Raw genomic sequence first — 22057 nt, forward strand, 5'->3', positions numbered from 1 at the left:
GTACAGTTTCAGGTAACTGGGAAATGCAGTTTTCTTGTAGATGGATTAGACATTTACGCCAAATTTGGAGTTCCTAGCTAGGAACACTAGTTAGGTAAGACATGGAGAAGTGGCAAAGATGGACTATATAGAAGATATATGAACACAGAGCAAAGAACCTGGCCATGGTTAAAGGCATCTCGCAGTTGTCATTTGCCCTGTTGCATGATGTCCAAACATTAGCAGGAACAATTAACAAAATCATTGTTTGGAACACCGTATAGGCCATGCTTCAATTAAACATTGACCCATCTGTTTATACAATTTAGGAAACTGCAGTAATCCTTTGGCAGCTGATAAAAATTGTTTCCTAGAGGTGAGCAAAACAGAATAGAAATGAAACCTCTGCATCTCAGTCCCCTTCATTCTGAAATATGTGTGTGATTAATGTTATTTCAAAAGATAGTTTCAATGGAATTCCTATGCCAGGAGTGCAAAAGCCTTGGTGGCCATTACAATCCTGTAAGAAAGTGACTCCAGCAAATTAGAAAGGATGTATAATGTTTACAAAATTGAAATAGTGATTCAATCTTAAATTAAACTTACGTTTAAAACAATAGGCATCAAATCGGCTATCTGGGTAGGGAAATCCTGTTTGGTTCTCATAGCGGAAGAGGGTTCTGATGCCAAGCAAACCTCCTCCACACTGCATTCTTGCCACAGAAGCAGGGTAGCGCACACTGCCATCAGCCAGCCAGCCATAGTCACACTGGTCAAAGCCATTCCTCCAGGCAGCATGTAGGTCACCAACAGACGCAAGAACTGCATCCTGTGCTTCACACTGCCTTTTAGCTTCTTCAAAGGTTAGCTTGTTGGGAGCAGTTACATGGAAGACATCCCCTAGAGAAACAGAAACACAATGCCCATTTTACAAAAAGATCAAAAGCATGGCAAGAAACAAAGTGTATGATTACATCATGTTTCTAAAAGGATTTAAATGGAAAACGTGGCTTTGAGCAAATGTATGATTGAAACAATAATTTACCATCAGACAGATTTGTTAGTAAGATCTTTCTGTCCTTCCCCCATATGCCCTTGAACATATGAACATATGAAGTTGCCTTATACTGAATCAGACCCTCGGTCCATCAAAGTCAGTATTGTCTTCTCAGACTGGCAGCTGCTCTCCAGGGTCTCAAGCTGAGGTTTTTCACACCTATTTGCCTGGACCCTTTTTAGTTGGAGATGCCAGGGATTGAACCTCGGACCTTCTGCTTCCCAAGCAGATGCTCTACCACTGAGCCACCGTCCTTATCCATGATATTTGGTCAGACACCTCTGTCTTCCTCATCCACCAGAAGGTGCCCTGTCTTCTTGCCCACCTGTTATTTATTAATTTAAATCATTCATTTAAAATATGTAAATCCCATTTCAGACTCAAGGCAGCTAACAATGCAGTGTTACAAGGTAGGGTTGCCCAATTCAAGAAACATCTGTGGATTTTGGGGGTGGAGCCAGAAGACTTTGGGGGTAGAACCAGGAGACATTGGGGTAGAGCTAGGAGCAAGGGTGTGACAAGCATAACTGAATTCCATAGGGAGTTCCGGCTATCATGTTTAAAAAGACCACACACCTTTTAAATGCGTTCTCTATTAGAAATAATGAAAGATAGGGGCACCTTCTTTGGGGGCTCATAGAATTGGACCCCCCAGTCTAATTCCTTTGAAACTTGGAGAGTGTTTTGAGAAGAGTCATTGAATGCTATGCTGCCAATTTGGTGCCTCTACCTAAAAAAACAGCCCCTCCAAGCCCAGAGCCAGATTAAACCCTGTGGAGGCCCCTAGGCAGTCAAAATCTGGAGGCCCCCCTTGCAAAGTGCAGCTCAGTTGCTGGCTGCACTTGCAGTCTGGGAGGTCTGCAAGCAGGGGGAAGATGGAGGGAAGCAGTCCTGGGGCCCCTAAAGGCATGGGGGCCCACAGGCTGGTGCCTACTCGGCCTATTTGTTAATCCAGCCCTGCCCAAGCACCAGATACCCGCAGATCAATTCTCCAGTATTCCCTATGGGAATCATTCTCCATAGGGAATAATGGAGTGCCCAGCAGACATTTTCCTCCCCCCTATAAGCCAAAATGCCCTCAAAAAAGGTTGGGGAATTGACAGGTGGGCACCTTTGGCTTTAAAATGATCTAGAATCTATGTATACAGGATTCCACTTCCAGAAATGATTGCTAAATTTACCAAGGACACTAATTAAGTAAAACAATTAAACATTTATTACAGAAAAATATAGAACACACATACAAGGTAATGGATACATACAACACACATACAGTCCTAATAAAAATAGAGAGAAATGCATAGAGGTAACATAAGGATGGACAAACAGGGTGATAATTACCGATCGTAGTCTTCAAGGAAGGCTCCAATAGCGACAAACGAAGACTATGGGGAAGGGGACCCTCAACTGCCCAAGAATCGGGGATGTATCTAAACAGCAGGAATGGGGTACTGCTAGATGCACACCTGTGGGGAATTGGGACCTTGGTTATAAGGACTACCTTGAGCCCTTAGGAAATGGGAGGTACAGGGGCAAATGACAGGTGGTCAGCTGGTACATGACCTCAGAAAAAGGGGAGGCTCTGCAATGACCATAAGGGCTGGACTTATGCGGTAGCCAGTAGCCAGTTTATTGGGGGCACCTGATTGGATGCCCATACCTGGCCAATGAGCAGACCTGGCCCTGGTTACCTGATTGGACTTCCAGGTAACAATGGGCCAAAAAGGGGGGAGGCTCCAGGATGACCATTAAGGGAAAGAATGGGTGAAATTATTGGAGTGGAGGTGATTAAAAGGCTATCAAAACTTAACTAAAAGGTGACAATAGATGGCCAAATTGCTACCTAAGGTAATACCCAATCTATACAAAGAAACTTGGCTCTGGGTGAAGATGTTCTTCCTCTTCTTCATTCCTCTACCGGCACCATCTTTTGTCTTGGGTTCTGTTGGACAAAGGCTTAGGCAGTTTAACAGGACCCACGCCTAAGATAAGCTTGATTGCCTTATGCATAGGTGACATCTGTTGAGTACGTGAGGCTCCTGCTTTGCTGCAATGGGGTCTGGCACTGCAGGAAGATAGTTGCTGGTGATGTTAGCCTTCCCATATGGATTCTATGGTCAAGGCTGGAATCCGCTTGCCTGGACAGTTCTTGGCGGCGCAACTTCTTCCGCTGCAATGGCCGAGATGGTGAGCTCATGGAGTGACTGGAATCCCATCTTTCCTCCTGGTTAGCACTCTTCCAGAGACACGGAGTGCTGCTGCAACATTGTGGCTATTAGTACTCACATAAGTCCCTTCCAGTCTGGTAGACCAAACCCATGTTTTCCTGGCAGATGTGTGTGAGTTGAGTCTCCAGGCACCCTGGCAACCAAACGGGTGACTACGATGTTCTGAAATTAGGGGTCTTTTCTCATAATTCCCCCCTTCAAGACCCACATCACCAAATGGAGACAAGGTCTTGAACAACAAAAGTCCACAGCTGATCTTGACAGGAGACGTTCCCGCTGAGAGCCAAGTATCAATCGGGGTGTACCTCCTATCTAAAAGGTTGGAGCCACTAAGCTAAAGTACTCAAAAATAACTTTGAAAATACAGTATCTAATGGGCCAAAGTCTACTTCCTCAAATACTACGATGTGGAGGCAACTAACATTGGCAACATTGTTCAGCATGCAGTATTTTTGACACAGGGTTGCAATTTTCATAATCATTGGTATAAAAGGGTGATTTCATAAAATCATTGCTGCTATTCAAGCAAGATAAATAACAATAATTGATTGGAAAAATACACAATTATATCAATAATTAGAAAAGTACACAATTATATCAGAATTCATGGTTACAAGTTGAATTTGCACATTATTCCCCTATAACTATTCTAATACATTTGTTTCCTATCCACTATTTAACCTGAGTCTTCTATTCTTCTTCTCCCCCCCTCGATAAGCTTCTTATGCTTGGGGGTAGAGGAGGATCTTCTTCCATATCTCTACTAGGTAGGTGTATGTCCTGGTGGAGGGAGAGAGAGAGAGTACCTGGCGGCAGTCATTATTCTTCCCACCTCCCGCTTGTATCGAGAATGCCCAGGTTGAAGCAAAATTCTTCGCAAAGCATGCTCAATGCGGGATTTCTCAATGCTTCCCGAGTCAGATCAGGTTCCTCCGCCTCCCTCAGTTCTGGACTCACATGGCATAGCCAGACCCAATTATGAGGAGGCTTCAATTTACATATGCAAACAGGCAATCACAAAGGCTTCTGGGGAAAATGTTTACACCATTATTGTGTTTGACATGTCCTTAGACAATACATACATCATCAAATACAACAGGTTTCCCATTATCCAGACCCTAAGATTCCATTTTTGCATTGACTGGAATGTGCACATTATGTCCTTAAGGCCCGTCTATGGGCATGCCCTGAGCACTAGTTGTTACAGATGGTCATGTTTCCTGGGAGAAAATGTCCACCGGGCTGACACTCCGAACCAGGGAGTCTGCATCTGCATAGTGCTCCTCCCCTTGCAATGGGTTCGGAGAAGCCAGCCTAGTGTGCCTTCTCCTCTTTTTAATCTAGAGCCTTTGTGGCTCTGAGGAGCCCAGTATCAGCCTGGCCCCTTTTTAGGGTCTGCTTGGAGTCCTTCCCTGGCTGGAGGACTCCCCCTCTACAAGGTTAAAAATAGAACAATCCAGGTTTGTGCACAATCAGCATAGCCTGTCACTCACTCTGAGGTCCGTCCCTCAATAAGCCTTTTGCTTACTTGAAGGGGGAGGGGCCATCACAGTCTTGTGCTACACAATCCATTATACATGTCCAAATATCCCTCAGTTTTGGTCAGTCCTATTCGGAGCGTGGGCCAACTTATGCAGATGGACGGTGGCTCAGTGGTCAGAGCATCTGCTTGGTAAGCAGAAGGTTCCAGGTTCAATCCCCAGCATCTCCAACTGAAAAAAAGGGGGGGTCCAGGCAAATAGGCGTGAAAAACCTCAGCCTGAAACTCTGGAGAGCCGTTGCCAGTCTGAGTAGATAATACTGACTTTGATGGACCGAGGGTCTGATTCAGTATAAGGCAGCTTCATATGTCCATATGCTCATATGACCCGATTACTTGCAATGCATGATGGTACAACATATTTATCAACAATATTTTAAAAACATAACCATAAAAATTGATGCCTCAGTTCTAATGAGCATTTGTTCCCAGTTGAACCACTGCGCTTGGGTGCCTGTCATTTACCCCTGGGTACATTTGAACACCCAGACCTAACAATGGATCGGGCTGGATGGGATGCTGGCATGTTGGAAGAAATACCCATGTGGAGGCTATCTGCTCCGAACCCATTGGTGAGTGCAGGGGCCTGTCCCTCGTTTCTGCCATTAATGGTCTTGTGCTGGGCTCCCTCGGGGTCCTGATACAGGTTCAGACTCCCCAGTTTGGCTGATAGACTACCTCAAAGCTGGCCCTCCCAAGGCTGGCCCACCTTCCCTTGTAAAGAATAACTTGAAAATACATATACATATCCATGTCTAGTGGGAAATACCATTTTAGTGATATCTCCCGCCTGAGAGATGGCAACTGTCAACTGGACACGTCACATATTTTACCAAGTGCTGCCTCCCACTGATGGCAGAGGCAGCATACAAGGGACGGAGGAGGGAATGTAAACAGGGGTTTGAATAGGAGGGACTATGTAAATTACCCTTTCCATTGAAACAGATCTTCCATGCCTTGGAGTGTGTGAGTTTTGGTCTCACCAGAAACACATAACATACTGATATTTGCAAAACACAATTTACAATAATATTTTGGTGGTGAATTGGGAAAACACACAGTAATGCTCAGGCACTGTAATTGACAAGCACTTCCCATCGCGTGGCTCGGCTTGGCCGAGACAGTCCCAACCATTCTTCTCCCTCCGGGGACTTGCATGTCTGATCCAAACTCCAAATACTCTCATGAATTGGCATCTGAAGAGAATCTGATCTGACACACCAAGACCATGGAAGGGGGAAATTTTTAGCTGGAGCCACCGAGCTCCAGGGGACAAGTATCTTTTAATCCTCAGGTCCATACCTACTTTCTTTGGTAAAAAGACAGATTCAAAACACATATGACTACAAGCTGGGGAAAGAACTCTATTTCCCATCTTCCTTTGCATCTGGGTGGTGGGTTGGAGCATGTGCAGAGTGTGACAATGCAAATGTCCCAAGTCTGATGTCTTTTGGGAGTAATGATTAGGATAACCATTAGCCAAAACAAACGTAATTGGGGTGCAAAGACCAAGGAAGAAATCTTCAGTAGTTGAAAAAGGAAATAAAGGACTAGATTTGTGAGGAAGCAGTGGTCATGCTGACCTAGCTATAACCAAGAGGTTAGTTGGCAGGAAAAGGCTGTCCTGAAAAAGTTGCCAATCTCAGCTTCCTGGTTCAGCTTTGCAACCAATATGGTTCCCTTCTGCAGTGATGCAATCAAGGGCTGCATTTCCAGATGGCTCTGTGGGTCAGGACAGGTTTTGTTCAGGTGTCAACCTTGGGCACCGTTGGGTAACTTCCCCCTGCTTCCAAGTCCGGTTGGTACTTAAGGCTCATAGAGTGCTGGGGAAAACCACATGTCCAACAGCTTGTCGGGCGTTGGCTACTTGACTTCTAAGAGCATTCGGAGTTTGGCAAACCCCAACCTTCAACGCTCTCTGGTTCAGACCCCCACACAGATCTAGGGCTTTTAAAAAAGAAAGAATAGGCATACAAAAAAAAGCTTAATCCCAAGGTCTTTTGGTTTAAGACAGGTTAAGTGAAACAGGACAAATATGCAAAAAAAAAAAAAAGTTCTGGGGAGAGAATGCAAGATCTGTGCTCAACCATTACTATTTTTCCTGTAGTATGAGACAGCATTTCCACATGGTTTGGAACATCTCCACTTTCCTAATCTGTTTTCTCATCCAGTACCCAAGACCAATTAGGGCTGCACAGAAAATGATTTGGAATACTAAGATTATGATAATGGGGTGTAATAACACGTTCAAAACTGCACTCCATCCTAAAATCAAGTCAAGGATTTGTGTCTTGAATCTTTGTAAAAATATTGGAGATTTCTTTGCCATTGTGCTCTATCACCATGGAAGATGTATTTCCGGCTCTCTTTATTTCTTGCAAGGTTTGCCTCAGGAGAGGATGGGTTAATAGAGATTGAATCGCTTCTAGACCCATCCCTAGAAAAACTGTCGTAATAGTTTTAAATAGGGTATGGGCTATTACAATCTCTTCTCTAGTCCAGATGGGGACCGTGAATTGGAGGTTGCATCCCAGAATAGAGGACAGATTGCTAAAGCATCTATTTACTCCTGGAAGCATGGGTTGAATTTGGAAGGTATTACTGATTACATAATCACAAAAAGTCCTCACACACGCACACCCCTTTCCTAAGTAAACAAATGTGGAAGTGTTCTCATGCCTCAAGGTGTAGTGACATTCCTGTGGGGAGTCCCTTAGAGGAGTCACACAGGGGTGGTGTGTCTTTAAGGTTTGTTCTTCACAAATGAAACCCAAATTGTCCTTGTGCACACATGCTTGCATGCTCACTGCTTCCCATCCCCTTCCAGTAGGTCTAGCCCATTTATCTTAGTCTAGAATATATAGAACCTCATTTGGTCCTGTTTGCAGTCCTAATGGAATAATGGGGTGTACATAGAAAAACCTTTTTGCATGAGGCATTAGGAGAAGAAGTCTTAATTCCTGAGTCTCCACTAGGAAAGAAGTGTTTACCAGCATCCACCATGGTTCCAGTTCTAATTCAAGGTCTGTAAATTTAGGTCTTATCAGCTGCTTAATCTCTAAAGGGATATGTCCTTTGGTGGCATGCCTGATCATACCCATAGCCATGGCCAAATTCATAGACTGGGCTTGGGTACACGCTAATGCCAAAGACATATTGCCTTGAAGGGACTGAGTTCCTTTTAATAAGAGCGCAAAATCTCTTTCAATTTGCCTTTCCCAATTAACCAAAATTGAACTAATGGAATGCTGGACTTCAGGTATCATGTGAAACGAATCATTAATGGGTTTGCCCAACTGAGACATGTATGAGGTGGCATAAGCAAATTTATTAGCCAAGATTTCAATATTCATGGAATCTAGCACAGCCACTCCCCCAGTATCTCCGGCTCTCTTTATTTCTTGCAAGGTTTGCCTCAGGAGAGGATGGGTTAATAGAGATTGAAGCGCAAGCCAGTCTCCTACAGACTGTTTAGATCTGTGATGGGTTTTTCCTGCCCACAGCTGGAGCCATGCCTTCCAGCCTTTGTTGCTGGGTTCCAAGTATGGAGAGCATTGAGGTAGCCGTTCCGTAGTGTTCAGCCCGGTAAGGCTGACATGGATTTCCTTTAACAGCATTTGGGGTTGAATTAAAACCTGTTCCCTTATGTTCCTTTTCACAATGTGTGAGCCAATTACATGGGAGCTGGTTTCTAGGAGAGTCTCACTGTTGGGTTAAATTGTAGCTGCGTGAGACTGGAGGTTCCTATTGTCAATGTATATTATCCTTCCTCGAAAAGTAGGTCTGTGCTGAGGGTTCCTAGTTTTGTAAATTTCATGGCAGCCAAACCTTTCCCATTGTATAGATTGTTTAGCATCAAAAACCAATCTGGAGGGCCCTTCTCCTTGAGTTTGTTCTTGGTAATTACCCAAGTCTGATCTTTCCACATGGTCACATTATATTGGTATGCCCTTCCTTTAGGTGAGCTTATGGAAAGGGCTACCTTTTGGGTCTCTCTGTGTTTGCACAACAGCCATGGGATTATGAGGGGCTGAAGATGGAGGGAGAGGAGGTGCTGATGGTACCGGGCTTCCTCTTTCCTTTAGTATCTGTGCTTGTCGCCAAAGCAATACTGAAGTGGCTGCCTTGTCATATGGCTCCATATTTTCTCCTGCATTAACCAGGAATCTCCAAACTTCCCTTCTCTTATCCCTTTCAGCCTGGTTTTGCTGATGGACTGCGCTTAAGTTTGGGTACAGACTTTGCTGTGGTCCAGGTTGATTGCTTCCTTCCTGGAGGTTTTTTGGGGTCCCCTGGTTTGGTATTTCTACGCCTTGGGTGCACTGCCATTGTTCACAAAGGGATTATTGCACTGAATGTTAGCAAGCTGCTTGCATTTCCCTGACTTCCCTCCTTGTTTTGGTTGGCCTCCCCCGCTCTTATGCGGTGGAGCCTCTCCAGTGTTGGGTAAAGGGTTTTGATTGTTGGCTTGCCTCTTTTGGTACTGGGAATGAGGTCCATTGTTGGCATACGTCACAGTGTGGATGGCCTCCTTTCCTTTCTCTTTCTTCCCAGCTTTACTGTACCTCTTCAATTTGTTCATGAACTTGCTAACATGTACTATGTTAGCCTCCAGATTGTTCCACTCAGGCTCTCTAATATTTCCTAGACCTAGTAGCTGCTGCGTGGGCATGTTAAGAACCATAATGACATCGCTGACAAATCGCTCATTATGGTAGTCAGGGTCTGCATTTTCGGTAGGGAATATTACATCTGCTGCCACTGCTAGGAACTTTTTCTTTGTTAGATAGTCAACTGGATCCTCATCAAGGCTCTGTACAGTATGATGGTCGAGATATTTTATAGTATCTCCATCCCACATGGCAGATATTATTTCAGCCATCCATTCTAGGGTGGTGAGGATGTTAGCGTCCCTGCGATCTATGGTTTGTTCTATGGCAGTCAATCCCTGACCTGTTGCAGCTATTTTTAAGACCTGATTCAATTCATTAATTGAAATGCCCGGATATTGCTTCTGAGCCATCTACATGATTGATGTGTCTCGGGTATATGGTCCTAGAAACTGGTGTGCCATTTTGATATCTTCCAATCACCAGGCTCTAGTTTCCCTCACCACTTTCACAGACTCAGATCCATCCTCCTTCCTAGTGGTAGTTTTCTGAGTAACCACTGGATGGACCGGGGCTGCCTTTTCTATGCTGTGAAACTCAACCTCCTCATCCTCCCCAGATTCCTCATCAGATGAGAAATCATAAAGTGCATAGGGCGAAACTGCTGAGATCAGAGCTCCCTTCACCTCTAATTTCTTTTTGAGTTCATCTATCTCCTTCTTACATGCCTTGTGACTAACCGCGTCACGTGTCTTTTTATTCTTTTCTGCCAAATACTCAGCAGCATGCTGTAGCTTGCTGACTTGTGCTTGGTTGTCTTCAAATTTGTGCTCAAATTTAGCTACTTGCTGTTGTGCCCATTTTAATGCCAGCAATGTATATTGTTGAGCAATGGTCAAGGTGCGCTTGTCCAATTTAAGCTGGGTCACCTCTTCTTTCAAGTTCTGATTTTCTATCTCCAAACTATTATTCTTTTGCATAATTTCTTGGATATAAATTTCATGGGCCCTTTCCAGGTCTGGGATCTTATTCTGGGCTTGGGCCACTTCCATCTCACATGTTTTATGAATGTTCTCTTTCTCAGCTTCATGACTTTTACGCATCAGTTCTGCCTCTTGTTCTTTCTGTTCCAGCTGCTCTTGCAGTTGTTTATTAACAGTGGAGCTATCCTTTAAGGCTGTGAACAATCCCCAAGATGCAAAAAGGTCTCGCTTATTGGGGCTAAGTTTTGCCTTTGTACAATGGTCTTGGAATGTATCTTGGAAGAGTTGGTAGCGATTAGGACTTGTAAATGATCCCTTGGGTTACTCCCCTTCTTCACAAGCCATTTTTCTACCTTTAAAAGTTCCTTTTCTTCTTTTGCAAAGAATGCCATGGTAAACAACTTTTAGTTGATAACCAGAAAAAGCTGATCCATTTAACTCGCCCAGCTTTGGGACTTTCTCTCAGTAGGTGCCTAGTAGAAGCTGATCCATTAAACTCGCCCAGCCCTAGGACTTTTTCTTGTCTAATAGTGTGTGTGGATGCGTGTTTACTGTATATGTGTATGTGAATGTGTATAAGGTATATGGTGCTCAAAGTAAAAAGAGAAGGGGGAGGGGTCTGTATCCATTCTTAAACAATCCTGACCTATTTTCACATGTTTTTTATGAATGGTCTTCTTTATAATATTATGAGTGCTGTGCATAATTTGCCTGTGTGATAACATAACATAGCCCCAATAAGTGAGACCTGTGTCACCCCCATCTTTAAAAAGGGTTCCAGAGGAGATCCGGGAAATTACAGGCCAGTCAGTCTGACTTCAATACTGGGAAAGTTGGTAGAAACCATTATCAAAGACAGAATGAGTAGGCACATTGATGAACACGGGTTATTGAGGAAGACTCAGCATGGGTTCTGCAAGGGAAGATTTTGCCTCACTAACCTGCTACATTTCTTTGAGGGGGTGAACAAACATGTGGACAAAGGAGACCCGATAGATGTTGTTTACCTTGACTTCCAGAAAGCTTTTGATAAAGTTCCTCATCAAAGGCTCCTTAGAAAGCTTGAGAGTCATGGAGTAAAAGGACAGGTCCTCTTGTGGATCAAAAACTGGCTGAGTAATAGGAAGCAGAGAGTGAATATAAATGGGCAGTCTTTGCAGTGGAGGACGGTAAGCAGTGGGGTGCCGCAGGGCTCAGCACTGGGTCCCATGCTCTTTAACTTGTTCATAAATGATTTAGAGTTGGGAGTGAGCAGTGAAGTGGCCAAGTTTGCGGATGACACTAAATTGTTCAGGGTGGTGAGAACCAGAGAGGATTGTGAGGAACTCCAAAGGGATCTGTTGAGGCTGGGTGAGTGGGCGTCAACGTGGCAGATGCGGTTCAATGTGGCCAAGTGCAAAGTAATGCACATTGGGGCCAAGAATCCCAGCTGCAAATACAAGTTGATGGGGTGTGAACTGGCAGAGACTGACCAAGAGAGAGATCTTGGGGTCGTGGTAGATAACTCACTGAAAATATCAAGACAGTGTGCGTTTGCAATAAAAAAAGGCCAACGCCATGCTGGGAATTATTAGGAAGGGAACTGAAAACAAATCAGCCAGTATCATAATGCCCCTGTATAAATCGATGGTGCGGTCTCATTTGGAGTACTGTGTGCAGTTCTGGTCGCCGCACTTCAAAAAGGATATTATAGCATTGGAGAAAGTCCAGAAAAGGGCAACTAGAATGATTAAAGGGCTGGAGCACTTTCCCTATGAAGAAAGGTTGAAACGCTTGGGACTCTTTAGCTTGGAGAAACATCGACTGCGGGGTGACATGATAGAGGTTTACAAGATAATGTATGGGATGGAGAAAGTAGAGAAAGAAGTACTTTTCTCCCTTTCTCACAATACAAGAACTCGTGGGCATTCAATGAAATTGCTGAGCAGACAGGTTAAAACGGATAAAAGGAAGTACTTCTTCACCCAAAGGGTGATTAACATGTGGAATTCACTGCCACAGGAGGTGGTGGCAGCCACAAGTATAGCCACCTTCAAGAGGGGTTTAGATAAAAATATGGAGCACAGGTCCATCAGTGGCTATTAGCCACAGTGTGTGTGTATATATAAATTTTTTTGCCACTGTGTGACACAGAGTGTTGGACTGGATGGGCCGTTGGCCTGATCCAACATGGCTTCTCTTATGTTCTTATAATTTTGTATAAATCAGGAACTGAAGGCCTCCTTTGGATCCACTATGGTAGGCTATTCCAGAGGACTGGTCCCACCCAGGGAAAAATTCTGTGACATAACTGCTGCCATATGGACAATCCTAAAAGAGGCAACCACCAGGAGGAAGTTGTCAGAGGTACATAGTGGGCACATGGGATTATAACACTGGGATTATATTGATACACCTTTCCTTGCAGATGCATGTGGTGCCCCTTCTTTTTCCTCCAGGTTCTCAATGTGTCTGATAAAAAGGTCATGGTTATATGGCCAAAGAACAGTATAGCCTTCCAAATAAACAAGAAAATGCCAAGAACATCGCCACCATATTTTCATTGTCACACCATCAATTATTAGTTTAAAAATTAATGTTAATACAAGAACAAAAAGTTTAGTTATGTTAATGTGTCTGGTTGTTGACATTTAAACCAAGCAATTACATCCCCAAATGTCTAGTTCAAAAAACAACCGTTAAGCCAATAAACAAAGCAAACAATTCTCCTTAATGCTGCTTGTCACAAACAGGCAATGCGCCTACAAACAAACCATCTGCTTTCCAAAAAAACTACAAATCCATGAGTCAATATTAATCTGATCTGCATCTTAAGAGCTGTAACAGGCATTGCAATATGTTAACACAAAAATTATCAAAGAGAAACAGGCACAGATTGAGTCTGAAAAAATATTCCAACAATTCTGCAGAACTACAGATTTGTCTCATTTTTTTCAGAAGCGTGCATAGGAAAACATATTCTGAGACAATTAAGCAGGTAATTAAGATGTTTTGATCTCACTTGGACTAGCAATGGAACAAATGTCTTGTTTTTGAACTATTTTACTTTTTAGTTAGATATGCTCAAAGCTGTAATAATAAACAAAGCTGTAATCATAAACATAGTTATGAAATTAATGAATCCAATTTCTAAGTAAACAAGTTCAGGATCAGGATGTAAGTCCTGCCATATCTTACTGGGATATAAATGCTTTAGGTTGCAACCTTAGTAGGAAAACTTTTCTGGGAGTAAGCAATAAAATGGTGTTTACTTCTCATTACAGCAATTTAGGATTTCTCCCTGAACATATGCTTGAATATGTACCAGTGGTATTTATAAGTGTCTGAGTTGTCTGAAATGCTGCTAACGATCTGCAGGAGAAGGAGGAGTTGGTTTCAGAGTGGCTTAAAATCAGCCTCCCTTCCTCTCCCCACAACAGACACCCTGTGAGGTAGGAAGGGCTGAGAGAGCTCTGAAAGAAAGAACTGGGGCTGATCAAAGGTCACCCGGTTGGCTTCATATGGAGGAGTGAGGAATCAAACCCAGTCCTCCAGACTACAGTCCATTGCTCTCTTTTTATTCCTCAAAAAACTTTTTATTGTAAAACTATTTAGGTTACAGCAGATTTTAGATGATTACAATAGAACAAAAAGTATTTATCTTAGTAACAGCAGCAACTTTTGGAGTCCACTGCTCTTAACCACTACACCAAACTGGCTTACATATGTAAGTATAAATGCTTCCTACTCATAAAGTGTAAAGTCAGATCCCTTAAATTAACTCTCCTTTTATGGGCATGATTATTTTGCTGTTAAAAACTTGTCTTGTACAAGTAGAACATATTATTAGAGGGATCAGCTGTGACTGATGAAGCTGCATGGTGACATTTGTATTAACTTTCTAAAAAATTAGGTTTTGTGAAAGGGTCAAACAGTTGGCTTCCTAGTTAAACTATGAATATCAGGTACCAAAAAACTGCATTTGCCATTCACCTACTTGAGAGGGTTGCCAGCTCCAAGTTGGGAAATATCTGGAGATTTGGGGGGTGGAGATGCAGATGGTAGGGTTTGGGGAGGGGGAGGACTTCAATGGGCTATAAGGCATAGAGTCCACCTTCCAAGGAAGGTGAACTGATCTCTGATCACCTGGAGATCAGATTTCCAGCCATCCCCTGGACATTGGCCACCTTACCTGCTAGCCAAGAAATCACTAGCACTGCAATCCTTACACATCTTTGCTCAGAAATCATCCCCAAAAGTATCCTCCACTATGTTCAAAGGAGCTTACTTGCAGGTAAATTTAGATAGGATGGCAACCTGGTTGCAGACTTCATCAAAGACCCATACAAATTTAAGTTATTTATATTTCAGTTTTCTCAGTGAGACTCAAGGAGGATTATACAGTGTAAATCAATGCAGTCAGCAGGACAGCCAATAAAGCATGTAATAGAATAAGGACTGCAGAAATTTGAAACAAATCTGAAACAAAACATAAACAGAATCATAGAGTTGGAAAGGACCTCCAGTGTCATCTAGTCCAACTCCCTGCACAATGCAGGAAACCCACAAATACCTACCCCAAATTCACAGGATCTTCATTGCTGTCGTATTATCATGACAGTACATAAGTTACATACAGGCCCAGTGCTAGAAGTTCTGTGGCTTCAGGCAGACCCCTGTGCCATGCCTTCCCCCCCACTCTGGTTATTTTGCATGCTCAGAGTAAACGTGTGGCATGATGACATCACAATGTGACATCATCGCGCAGGGCAACCTGGCTCTTCAGAGGCTTCCTTCGATGCCTCTGAAGAGAGAGGTGTTTTAGCAGCACCCGGCCGCTTTCAGATTGAAAGTTGCCAAGCGGCGCCTTCATGGAAAGGCACTGCTCAGCAGCTTTCAACCCAAAAGCAGTGGGCCACCGCTAAAACACCATACTCTCCAAAGAGCGTGGCATTTTATGGTGCCCAGCCACTTTCAGGATGAAAGCAGCCGGGTGCCACTAAAACACCACGTTTTTTGGCGGCTTCCAAGGAAGCCTCCAAAGAGTGTAGGGGAGTAAGGGGGTGTCTGGTGGTGCCCCCAGGTGGGATAGAGCTCTAGGCAGCTGCCTACCCCACCTACTCCCATGCACCGGCCCTGGTTACATAGTAGGATAACACATACAGCAACAGAGAGTACGTACTGTGAAGTTACCTGGTGATCACAAAAATCAGTGCACAATATGAGAAAGTTGTGAAAACTTACTACTGAAAATTATGGACATCCAAGTAGCACCAGTACAAATTCTGACCCATTAAATCAGTGGCCCCCAACCTTTTTTTCCCAGGGACCGGCCCCAGGGCTGGTCAGCCCACTGCGGCCCCAGAGCCGGTGGCCCCCCCGTGGCACCTCCTCTTCCCCTCGTTTCCTCCTCCCTCCTCTGCCCCGCCTCCCTCAGCCTTGCCGTTTGCCCCCACACAGCCTCACCGCCCCGTTTTTACCACTTTAATGCCAGGGAAGATGAAGTGCCTTCCAGACCAACATCCCCCCCCGCCCCCCGCTGATCACCTGATCCAATCGGCCAGGAAAACCACGGCAGCGCGACTGTTTCAGTGGTCACTTGCCGCTGCTGCTGCGTTTTCCCCGCTGATTGGATCAGCTGATCAGCAGGGGTGGGGGAGGTCATCCTGGAAAGCGCTTCATGGCACCTTCCCCAGCCTTAAAGTGGTATAAATGGGAGATGGCGAGGCTGCGCGGGGGGGGGGTGGCCAGGCAGCTGTGCTGCCCACTTGGAAACAGGCCACGGACCAGTACCGGTCCATGGCCCGGGGGTTGGGAACCCCTGCATTAAACCATCAACTCATACAATTGCCCTGGTTCAATACCCTTCAAATCAAGCACATAACACATCAGTATATGCAGCTTGGGGGGGGGGGGGGGGGGTTGCATTTTACAGAATTAAAACCTGGTTAACAGGTGGAATGGTAAACCAGCTCTGTTTCTGAACTTTGCCACATCAGACAAGGATTATATGATTGAATGATCACCCAGGGTGGGGTATGTTCTTCATCTCTTTGTGTAAGCTAAATTGCAGAGGAGAAGAGACTAGAATACAAAGACCAGAAAAGCATAGTTCCTGAAAGAGCTTCTTAATGGAAATCAAAAGCAATGTGATAAAGCATGAAATTTAAATTATAAACTGTGCTCACTCGCTCTGGCTCAGACACACTAGAATATTATTAATCTGAACAACCACTAGATGTAGTCAACATCATCAGGTTTTATGTTCTTTTCATTCATTCCATGACACCAAAGACAAATGATTGTTTGGACCTTTGAACCAGACTTTCTTTTACCTAAACATAACTTTGTTCATGAAAACAAAAAAAAAAGTATTAAAAGCAAAATCTCTGATACCAGCTTTTACTCCTGCTACAAGAGTGTGGCAGTTTACATTTAAATGGGAATTAATCCCATCATTCAGTCTGAGCTGCTGAATTATGAATCTGAAAAAGCCATGGCTTCCCGAACACAAACAGCTTTAAAGTATTTTTTCCACATGTCCAGAAAAGACACAGAGAAAACCCATCTGGCAAGCTTGTGGGTGACGTAGCCTTGAACATTAGTGGGATGAAAAAATATCGGAGGGGGGGGGATAAAGAGTTTAAGTGATCAGTAATGTTTTGATAGCTGGAATCCACATGGAGGAGTAACTCAGCAAAATGATCAAGGCAGACACCAGGGCCAGGAGCAAGGGGGGAATGGGAGCTTAGCTCTGGCCCTGTCCTGCAATAACAGCGGAGGCATGGAAACCATGACAATGTTTGGATTACAGACAGCAATGCAGTTTGTATTAGTTTTGGCCTCTGTTTTAGGGCAATTGCCTCAACCCAAAAGTCAAAGCACTCTAGAATCTCCAAATTTTCCTGGAGTGTGTGCGCACACGTTTGCCTTGCTTAGTTTAAAAGGCACCTAAGCTTCTTTTTATTGCTGTTAAATGCAGCAAGATAGACTTGGCAGTCATTGAGACAGAAAATTGATTCCCCTCTTCTTCATGCCAAAAAACTTCTACTCAGGGAGATTACCAACTAGTTTTCACAGAATGTTCTTCTGATGTTTTGGTCGTGTATTTCTTGCAGGTGGGAAAATATTCTAGTAAAACTGGTATCAGAATGAATATCTGTGTATCCTCCTCCTAAAACACTTGCCTGCACTAGAACATTGCCAGAGGTCACAGACAGTCTGGGGTATATCTGACATATGTCAAAATCATAAAAACTTCCAGGAAGAAATATAAGGATAAGGTTACAACAGTTAGGATTAAATTTTTCCATCATATTAGGTATACTGATTCCATATACCCAATGCCCATAGTCCTAAAGAAGACTATGCCAATCTTCATGTGGATCACTATACTGATGGGTAAATGCCCCTTAGTTTAATTTTGAATCAGTCCAGTATTTGTGGCCAAAAAGAAATCCTGACTTTGTTATTATCAGAGCCTAATGTGCCTTTTCTCTCTTTTTTTAAAAGGGATGGAAGGAGCAGTTCTAAGCAGATCTATTAAAAACTAAGTCCCTGTGTATTTAGTTGTTCTCAGGGCTATTTTTGTAGCAATTCCTTTGCATATTATGCCACACCCCTAAGAGCCCTGTAAGCTCCTGGAGGATTGGCTACATGAGGGGTGTGTGGCCTCATATGCAAAGGAGTTCCTGCTACAAAAACAGCCTTGGTTGTTCTTATTCCCAGGAAGATGTTGACAGGATTGCAGCCTGAACAGCCATTAGCAATGACAACCACTTCCATATTTTGATTATCAGATGTCAAGAACAGGCAGAGAGGACATTGTTATGGTCCTGTACTCTGGTGTGATCATCACAGGAACACTGACTTGGCCAGCCACTATTAGGGATAAAATGCTGTGCTACTTGCTCTGACCCAGCACAGGATTCTCATTTTATCACTTGCTCCCCCCCCCCCCTTTTTTTCCATTCCCTACTTCAAAACAAATTTTGTAACTTTCATTTTCATTGTCTCAACTTTTGTATACATAATCTGCCTATCCGGAAATGGTACAGAAAAAGTTTGATAGTCGATACAGATGACAAGAGCCATTATAACCCCAAGCTCTAACCTTTATTCTAGTGGTATCTGTTCCATATTGCCACCTTATTTCTCAGCAGAGGAAGTAGAAGTGAAGAAGAAGAATAAAACTACATTGGACTTATATTCCACCCTATACTCTGAATCTCAGAGCAGTCACAATCTCCTTTTACTTTCCCCCCTCCCACAACAGACACCTGTGAGGTAGGTTGAGTTAAGAGAGCTCTTACAGCAACTGCCTTTTTAAGGACAGCTCCTACGAGAACTATGGCTGACTCAAGGCCATTCCAGCAGCTGTAAGTGGAGGAGTGGGGAATCAAACTCGGTTCTCTGCGCATTTAATCACTACAGCAAACTGGCTCATCAAGTTCTATGAATAAAGACAATTTCTAGATTTTTGAATAGCAATTGCTTCTTGACCACTTACAGAATTTCCAGTAATGTATTCAAACAGAGGGAAAGGAGTATTAAAATATTGATAATAAAACTAACAGCAAAAGAAACAATAGGGGAAAAACCCTAATCACAAACTTATTACAGCCAAATATCCCCCACACAAGGTTTAGAGAAACAGAACAGAAGAGTTAATCTTCTTAAACATCAGTGGCAACACTCATTAGCAAGTTCTTGGAAGATCTGAAACCGAGGCATTGATCCTCAAGGTGCTCTGTTCAGCTCCATATTAATAACAAAGAGGTTTTACATACCACATTCTATTACATTCCTGTGTCCGAAAATGGTCAATAAATCGGATGTTCATGTTCGTTTGGAATAATAGTTACAAGTACTGAGTGTTTACCTGCATGGCCATCATGTGCAGATAGCGTTGCCAGCTCTGGGTTGAGAAACACACCTGGAGGTTTGGGGGTGGAGCATGAGGAGGAAAGGGTTTGGAGAGTGCAAGGGAAATAGTGTATATAGTGTTCACCTTGCAAAGGAGCCCTTTGCTCCAGGTGAGCAGATCTCTGTCACAGGACTGCAGCCAGTGGGAGGTGCAGAAAGCAGCACTCCCTATCAAATAATCAGTGCACCCACTGCCTGCTATCAAATCTTCAGTGTCCCCAGACGCCCTCTCTCCCTGAAAAGTACTTTACCTTCTAAAATACTTGTCACCATACACTAGCCCTTGTAGTCCTTCCTACATTCCTCTTACCATCAGCAGAGAGAGGGAGGAAGGGAGGGAGAAAGGAAGGAAGGAAGGAAGGATTACAAGGGCTGGTATGGGGGGAGCCTGGGGTGTGAGGTGCTACCTTGTTTTTTAATCTGTGCCGGCCATTGTAATCCCTCCCTTGTGGGGACATCCTGAAGTGATTGCTATTATAGGAAGCAAGCTCTCATTCATCTCCCCTACTAGCAGTGGAGTGGGGGGGGGGGGAGTGTAGTAGCTATTTACTGCTCCTTAATGGTGGTGTTTTTTTTGTATTGACATACTCAAATAAGGGATATGAGCTGTTTATCTCATTATATATACTAACCCATCTTCCACTATTTCTTAATATACCCTTTTTTTCTAATGGCAAACTAGAATGTATTTCTCTTTTAGAACAGTATATCAGAATATTGGGGGGGTGTATTGACATACTCAAATAAGGATATTGGTTGTTTATCTTATTACATATACTAACCAATTTTCTGCTATATTTTAATGTATTCTTTTTTTTTCTAATGGCAAACTAGAATGATATAACCGCTTGAGAAACTAATGCCCTCTATTTAAACCCAGAACTAACAAAGCCAGAATGATAACCAAATATATGGCACTTCACACCTATGACAACAATCTGCTTTTCATCACCCTCACTGTTGTTTCAGCCCAGTTAACAACACTAACAAACACAGATCTCAGTTTGTGATTCTTTTAATCTGCTAAAAACATTTCCATAACTCTACATACCAACTCACTGCCCACTTTCTCTATATTTAGGACTGCTTGCCATTCCATTTTTGAATGATGAAGTCTGCTTAGAGCATACAAAAGCTTACATTCTGAATAAAACTTAGTTACATAATTTCATCATAAGAACATAAGAGAAGCCATGTTGGATCAGGCCAACGGCCCATCCAGTCCAACAATCTGTGTCACACAGTGGCAAAAATTTTTATATATGCACTCACACTGTGGCTAATAGCCACTGATGGACCTGTGCTCCATAAGAACATAAGAACATAAGAGAAGCCATGTTAGATCAGGCCAATGGCCCATCCAGTCCAACATTCTGTGTCACACAGCGGCCAAATATATATATATATATATATATATATATATATATATACACACACACACACACACACACACACACGCACATACTGTGGCTAATAGCCACTGATGGACCTCCATATTTTTATCTAAACCCCTCTTGAAGGTGGCTATGCTTGTGGCCGCCACCACCTCCTGTGGCAGTGAATTCCACATGTTTATCACCCTTTGGGTGAAGAAGTACTTCCTTTTATCCGTTTTAACCTGTCTGCTCAGCAATTAGTTGGTCTTAAAGGAACAACTTGTCAACTTGTCTACTGCTTTGTTCTATTGCTTCAGACCAACATGGCTGCCCACTTGTCTCTGTGCTTAATAATGTAATCAAACAACTCTGAAAATGTTCAGTACTGTGCTTATTTGTTGAACGTTTTCAGAATTGTTTGATTATATTATTAAGCACAGTTTTTGTTCTTTTACCACCTGGAAGTTGGCAGCCCTATGTGCAGATAACCATCTCAGGGGTCAGTTTATCACTCATCTCCCATCCTGGGCCACCACTACTGAGCTCCAATATAGGTCCATAGAAGCCAATTCTTTCCCAGCCCCTCAGGAAGAGCAGCAATTGAGCTGCATGTGGAGGCCTAGTAGGGATAAATGGAAGGGTGGTAGACTTTAGTAGGGGAGGCCCAAGGAGCCTGTCTTAAATGAACAGATTAGCTATAATTCTGCAAGTGTGGCAGGCAGCAAAAATCCAAAGGGAAAGGGTAGTTAGCTCTTCATGAGCCTCTGAACATTCAGACCAGGAAGGACTGTATACTGTGCCAGTCTTCAACGAAGTTCTTACACTCTGGAATATGGAAATACACCAAAGTAAACACTTTAATGGCTGGCACTAAGATCCTGGCTATAAACGTGTCTACTCATACCGCAAGATCATTGCTGCCAAAATCAAACTTCACTTACGTCAGCTTGCATCCATATATTCTCCAGGATGGAAGTCTGCAGGGTAATTGTTGTTCTCGTAAGGTTAGTGTTAGGAATGGAATATTTGAAACTGCAGTTCTGATTAAAATTGTTCACCCTTACTTTGCAATGCATTGTGAATGCACACTTACTAGTCTTTCTCAAATATGGAAAATATGCAAGAAACATCTGGATTTATATTGCTCTTTTGGACTAAACGTCATGAAGATGCATCATGGGAAACTACATGTTAGAATTTTCCATTACCTCCCCCTTAAAGAACTTTCCTACCACTCCCCTGATTGCATATTATACTTGCATGGTTTAACAGGATCAGAGGTGGTAGAAGAGATCACATTCCTTGTGTTTTGGATCTGCATCATCACAGAGAGATGGAAAATAGACTTCATTAAGAATGAATTTTCCAGTTTCCATTTTG

The 22057-nt window shown here is 43.3% G+C and overlaps 1 protein-coding gene across 1 annotated transcript in view; it reads right to left on the minus strand.

Moving 5' to 3' along the window:
* Nucleotides 1-22057, minus strand: part of VCAN (versican) — a 237927-nt gene that overhangs the window by 132420 nt on the left and 83450 nt on the right. The window contains exon 6 of the mRNA XM_060235736.1: nt 586-879. Coding sequence (XP_060091719.1) covers nt 586-879 — 294 coding nt within the window. The remainder of the gene's footprint in view (nt 1-585; nt 880-22057) is intronic.

This window comes from Heteronotia binoei, chromosome 4 (assembly GCF_032191835.1).
Source record: "Heteronotia binoei isolate CCM8104 ecotype False Entrance Well chromosome 4, APGP_CSIRO_Hbin_v1, whole genome shotgun sequence".
Classification (NCBI taxonomy): domain Eukaryota; kingdom Metazoa; phylum Chordata; class Lepidosauria; order Squamata; family Gekkonidae; genus Heteronotia; species Heteronotia binoei.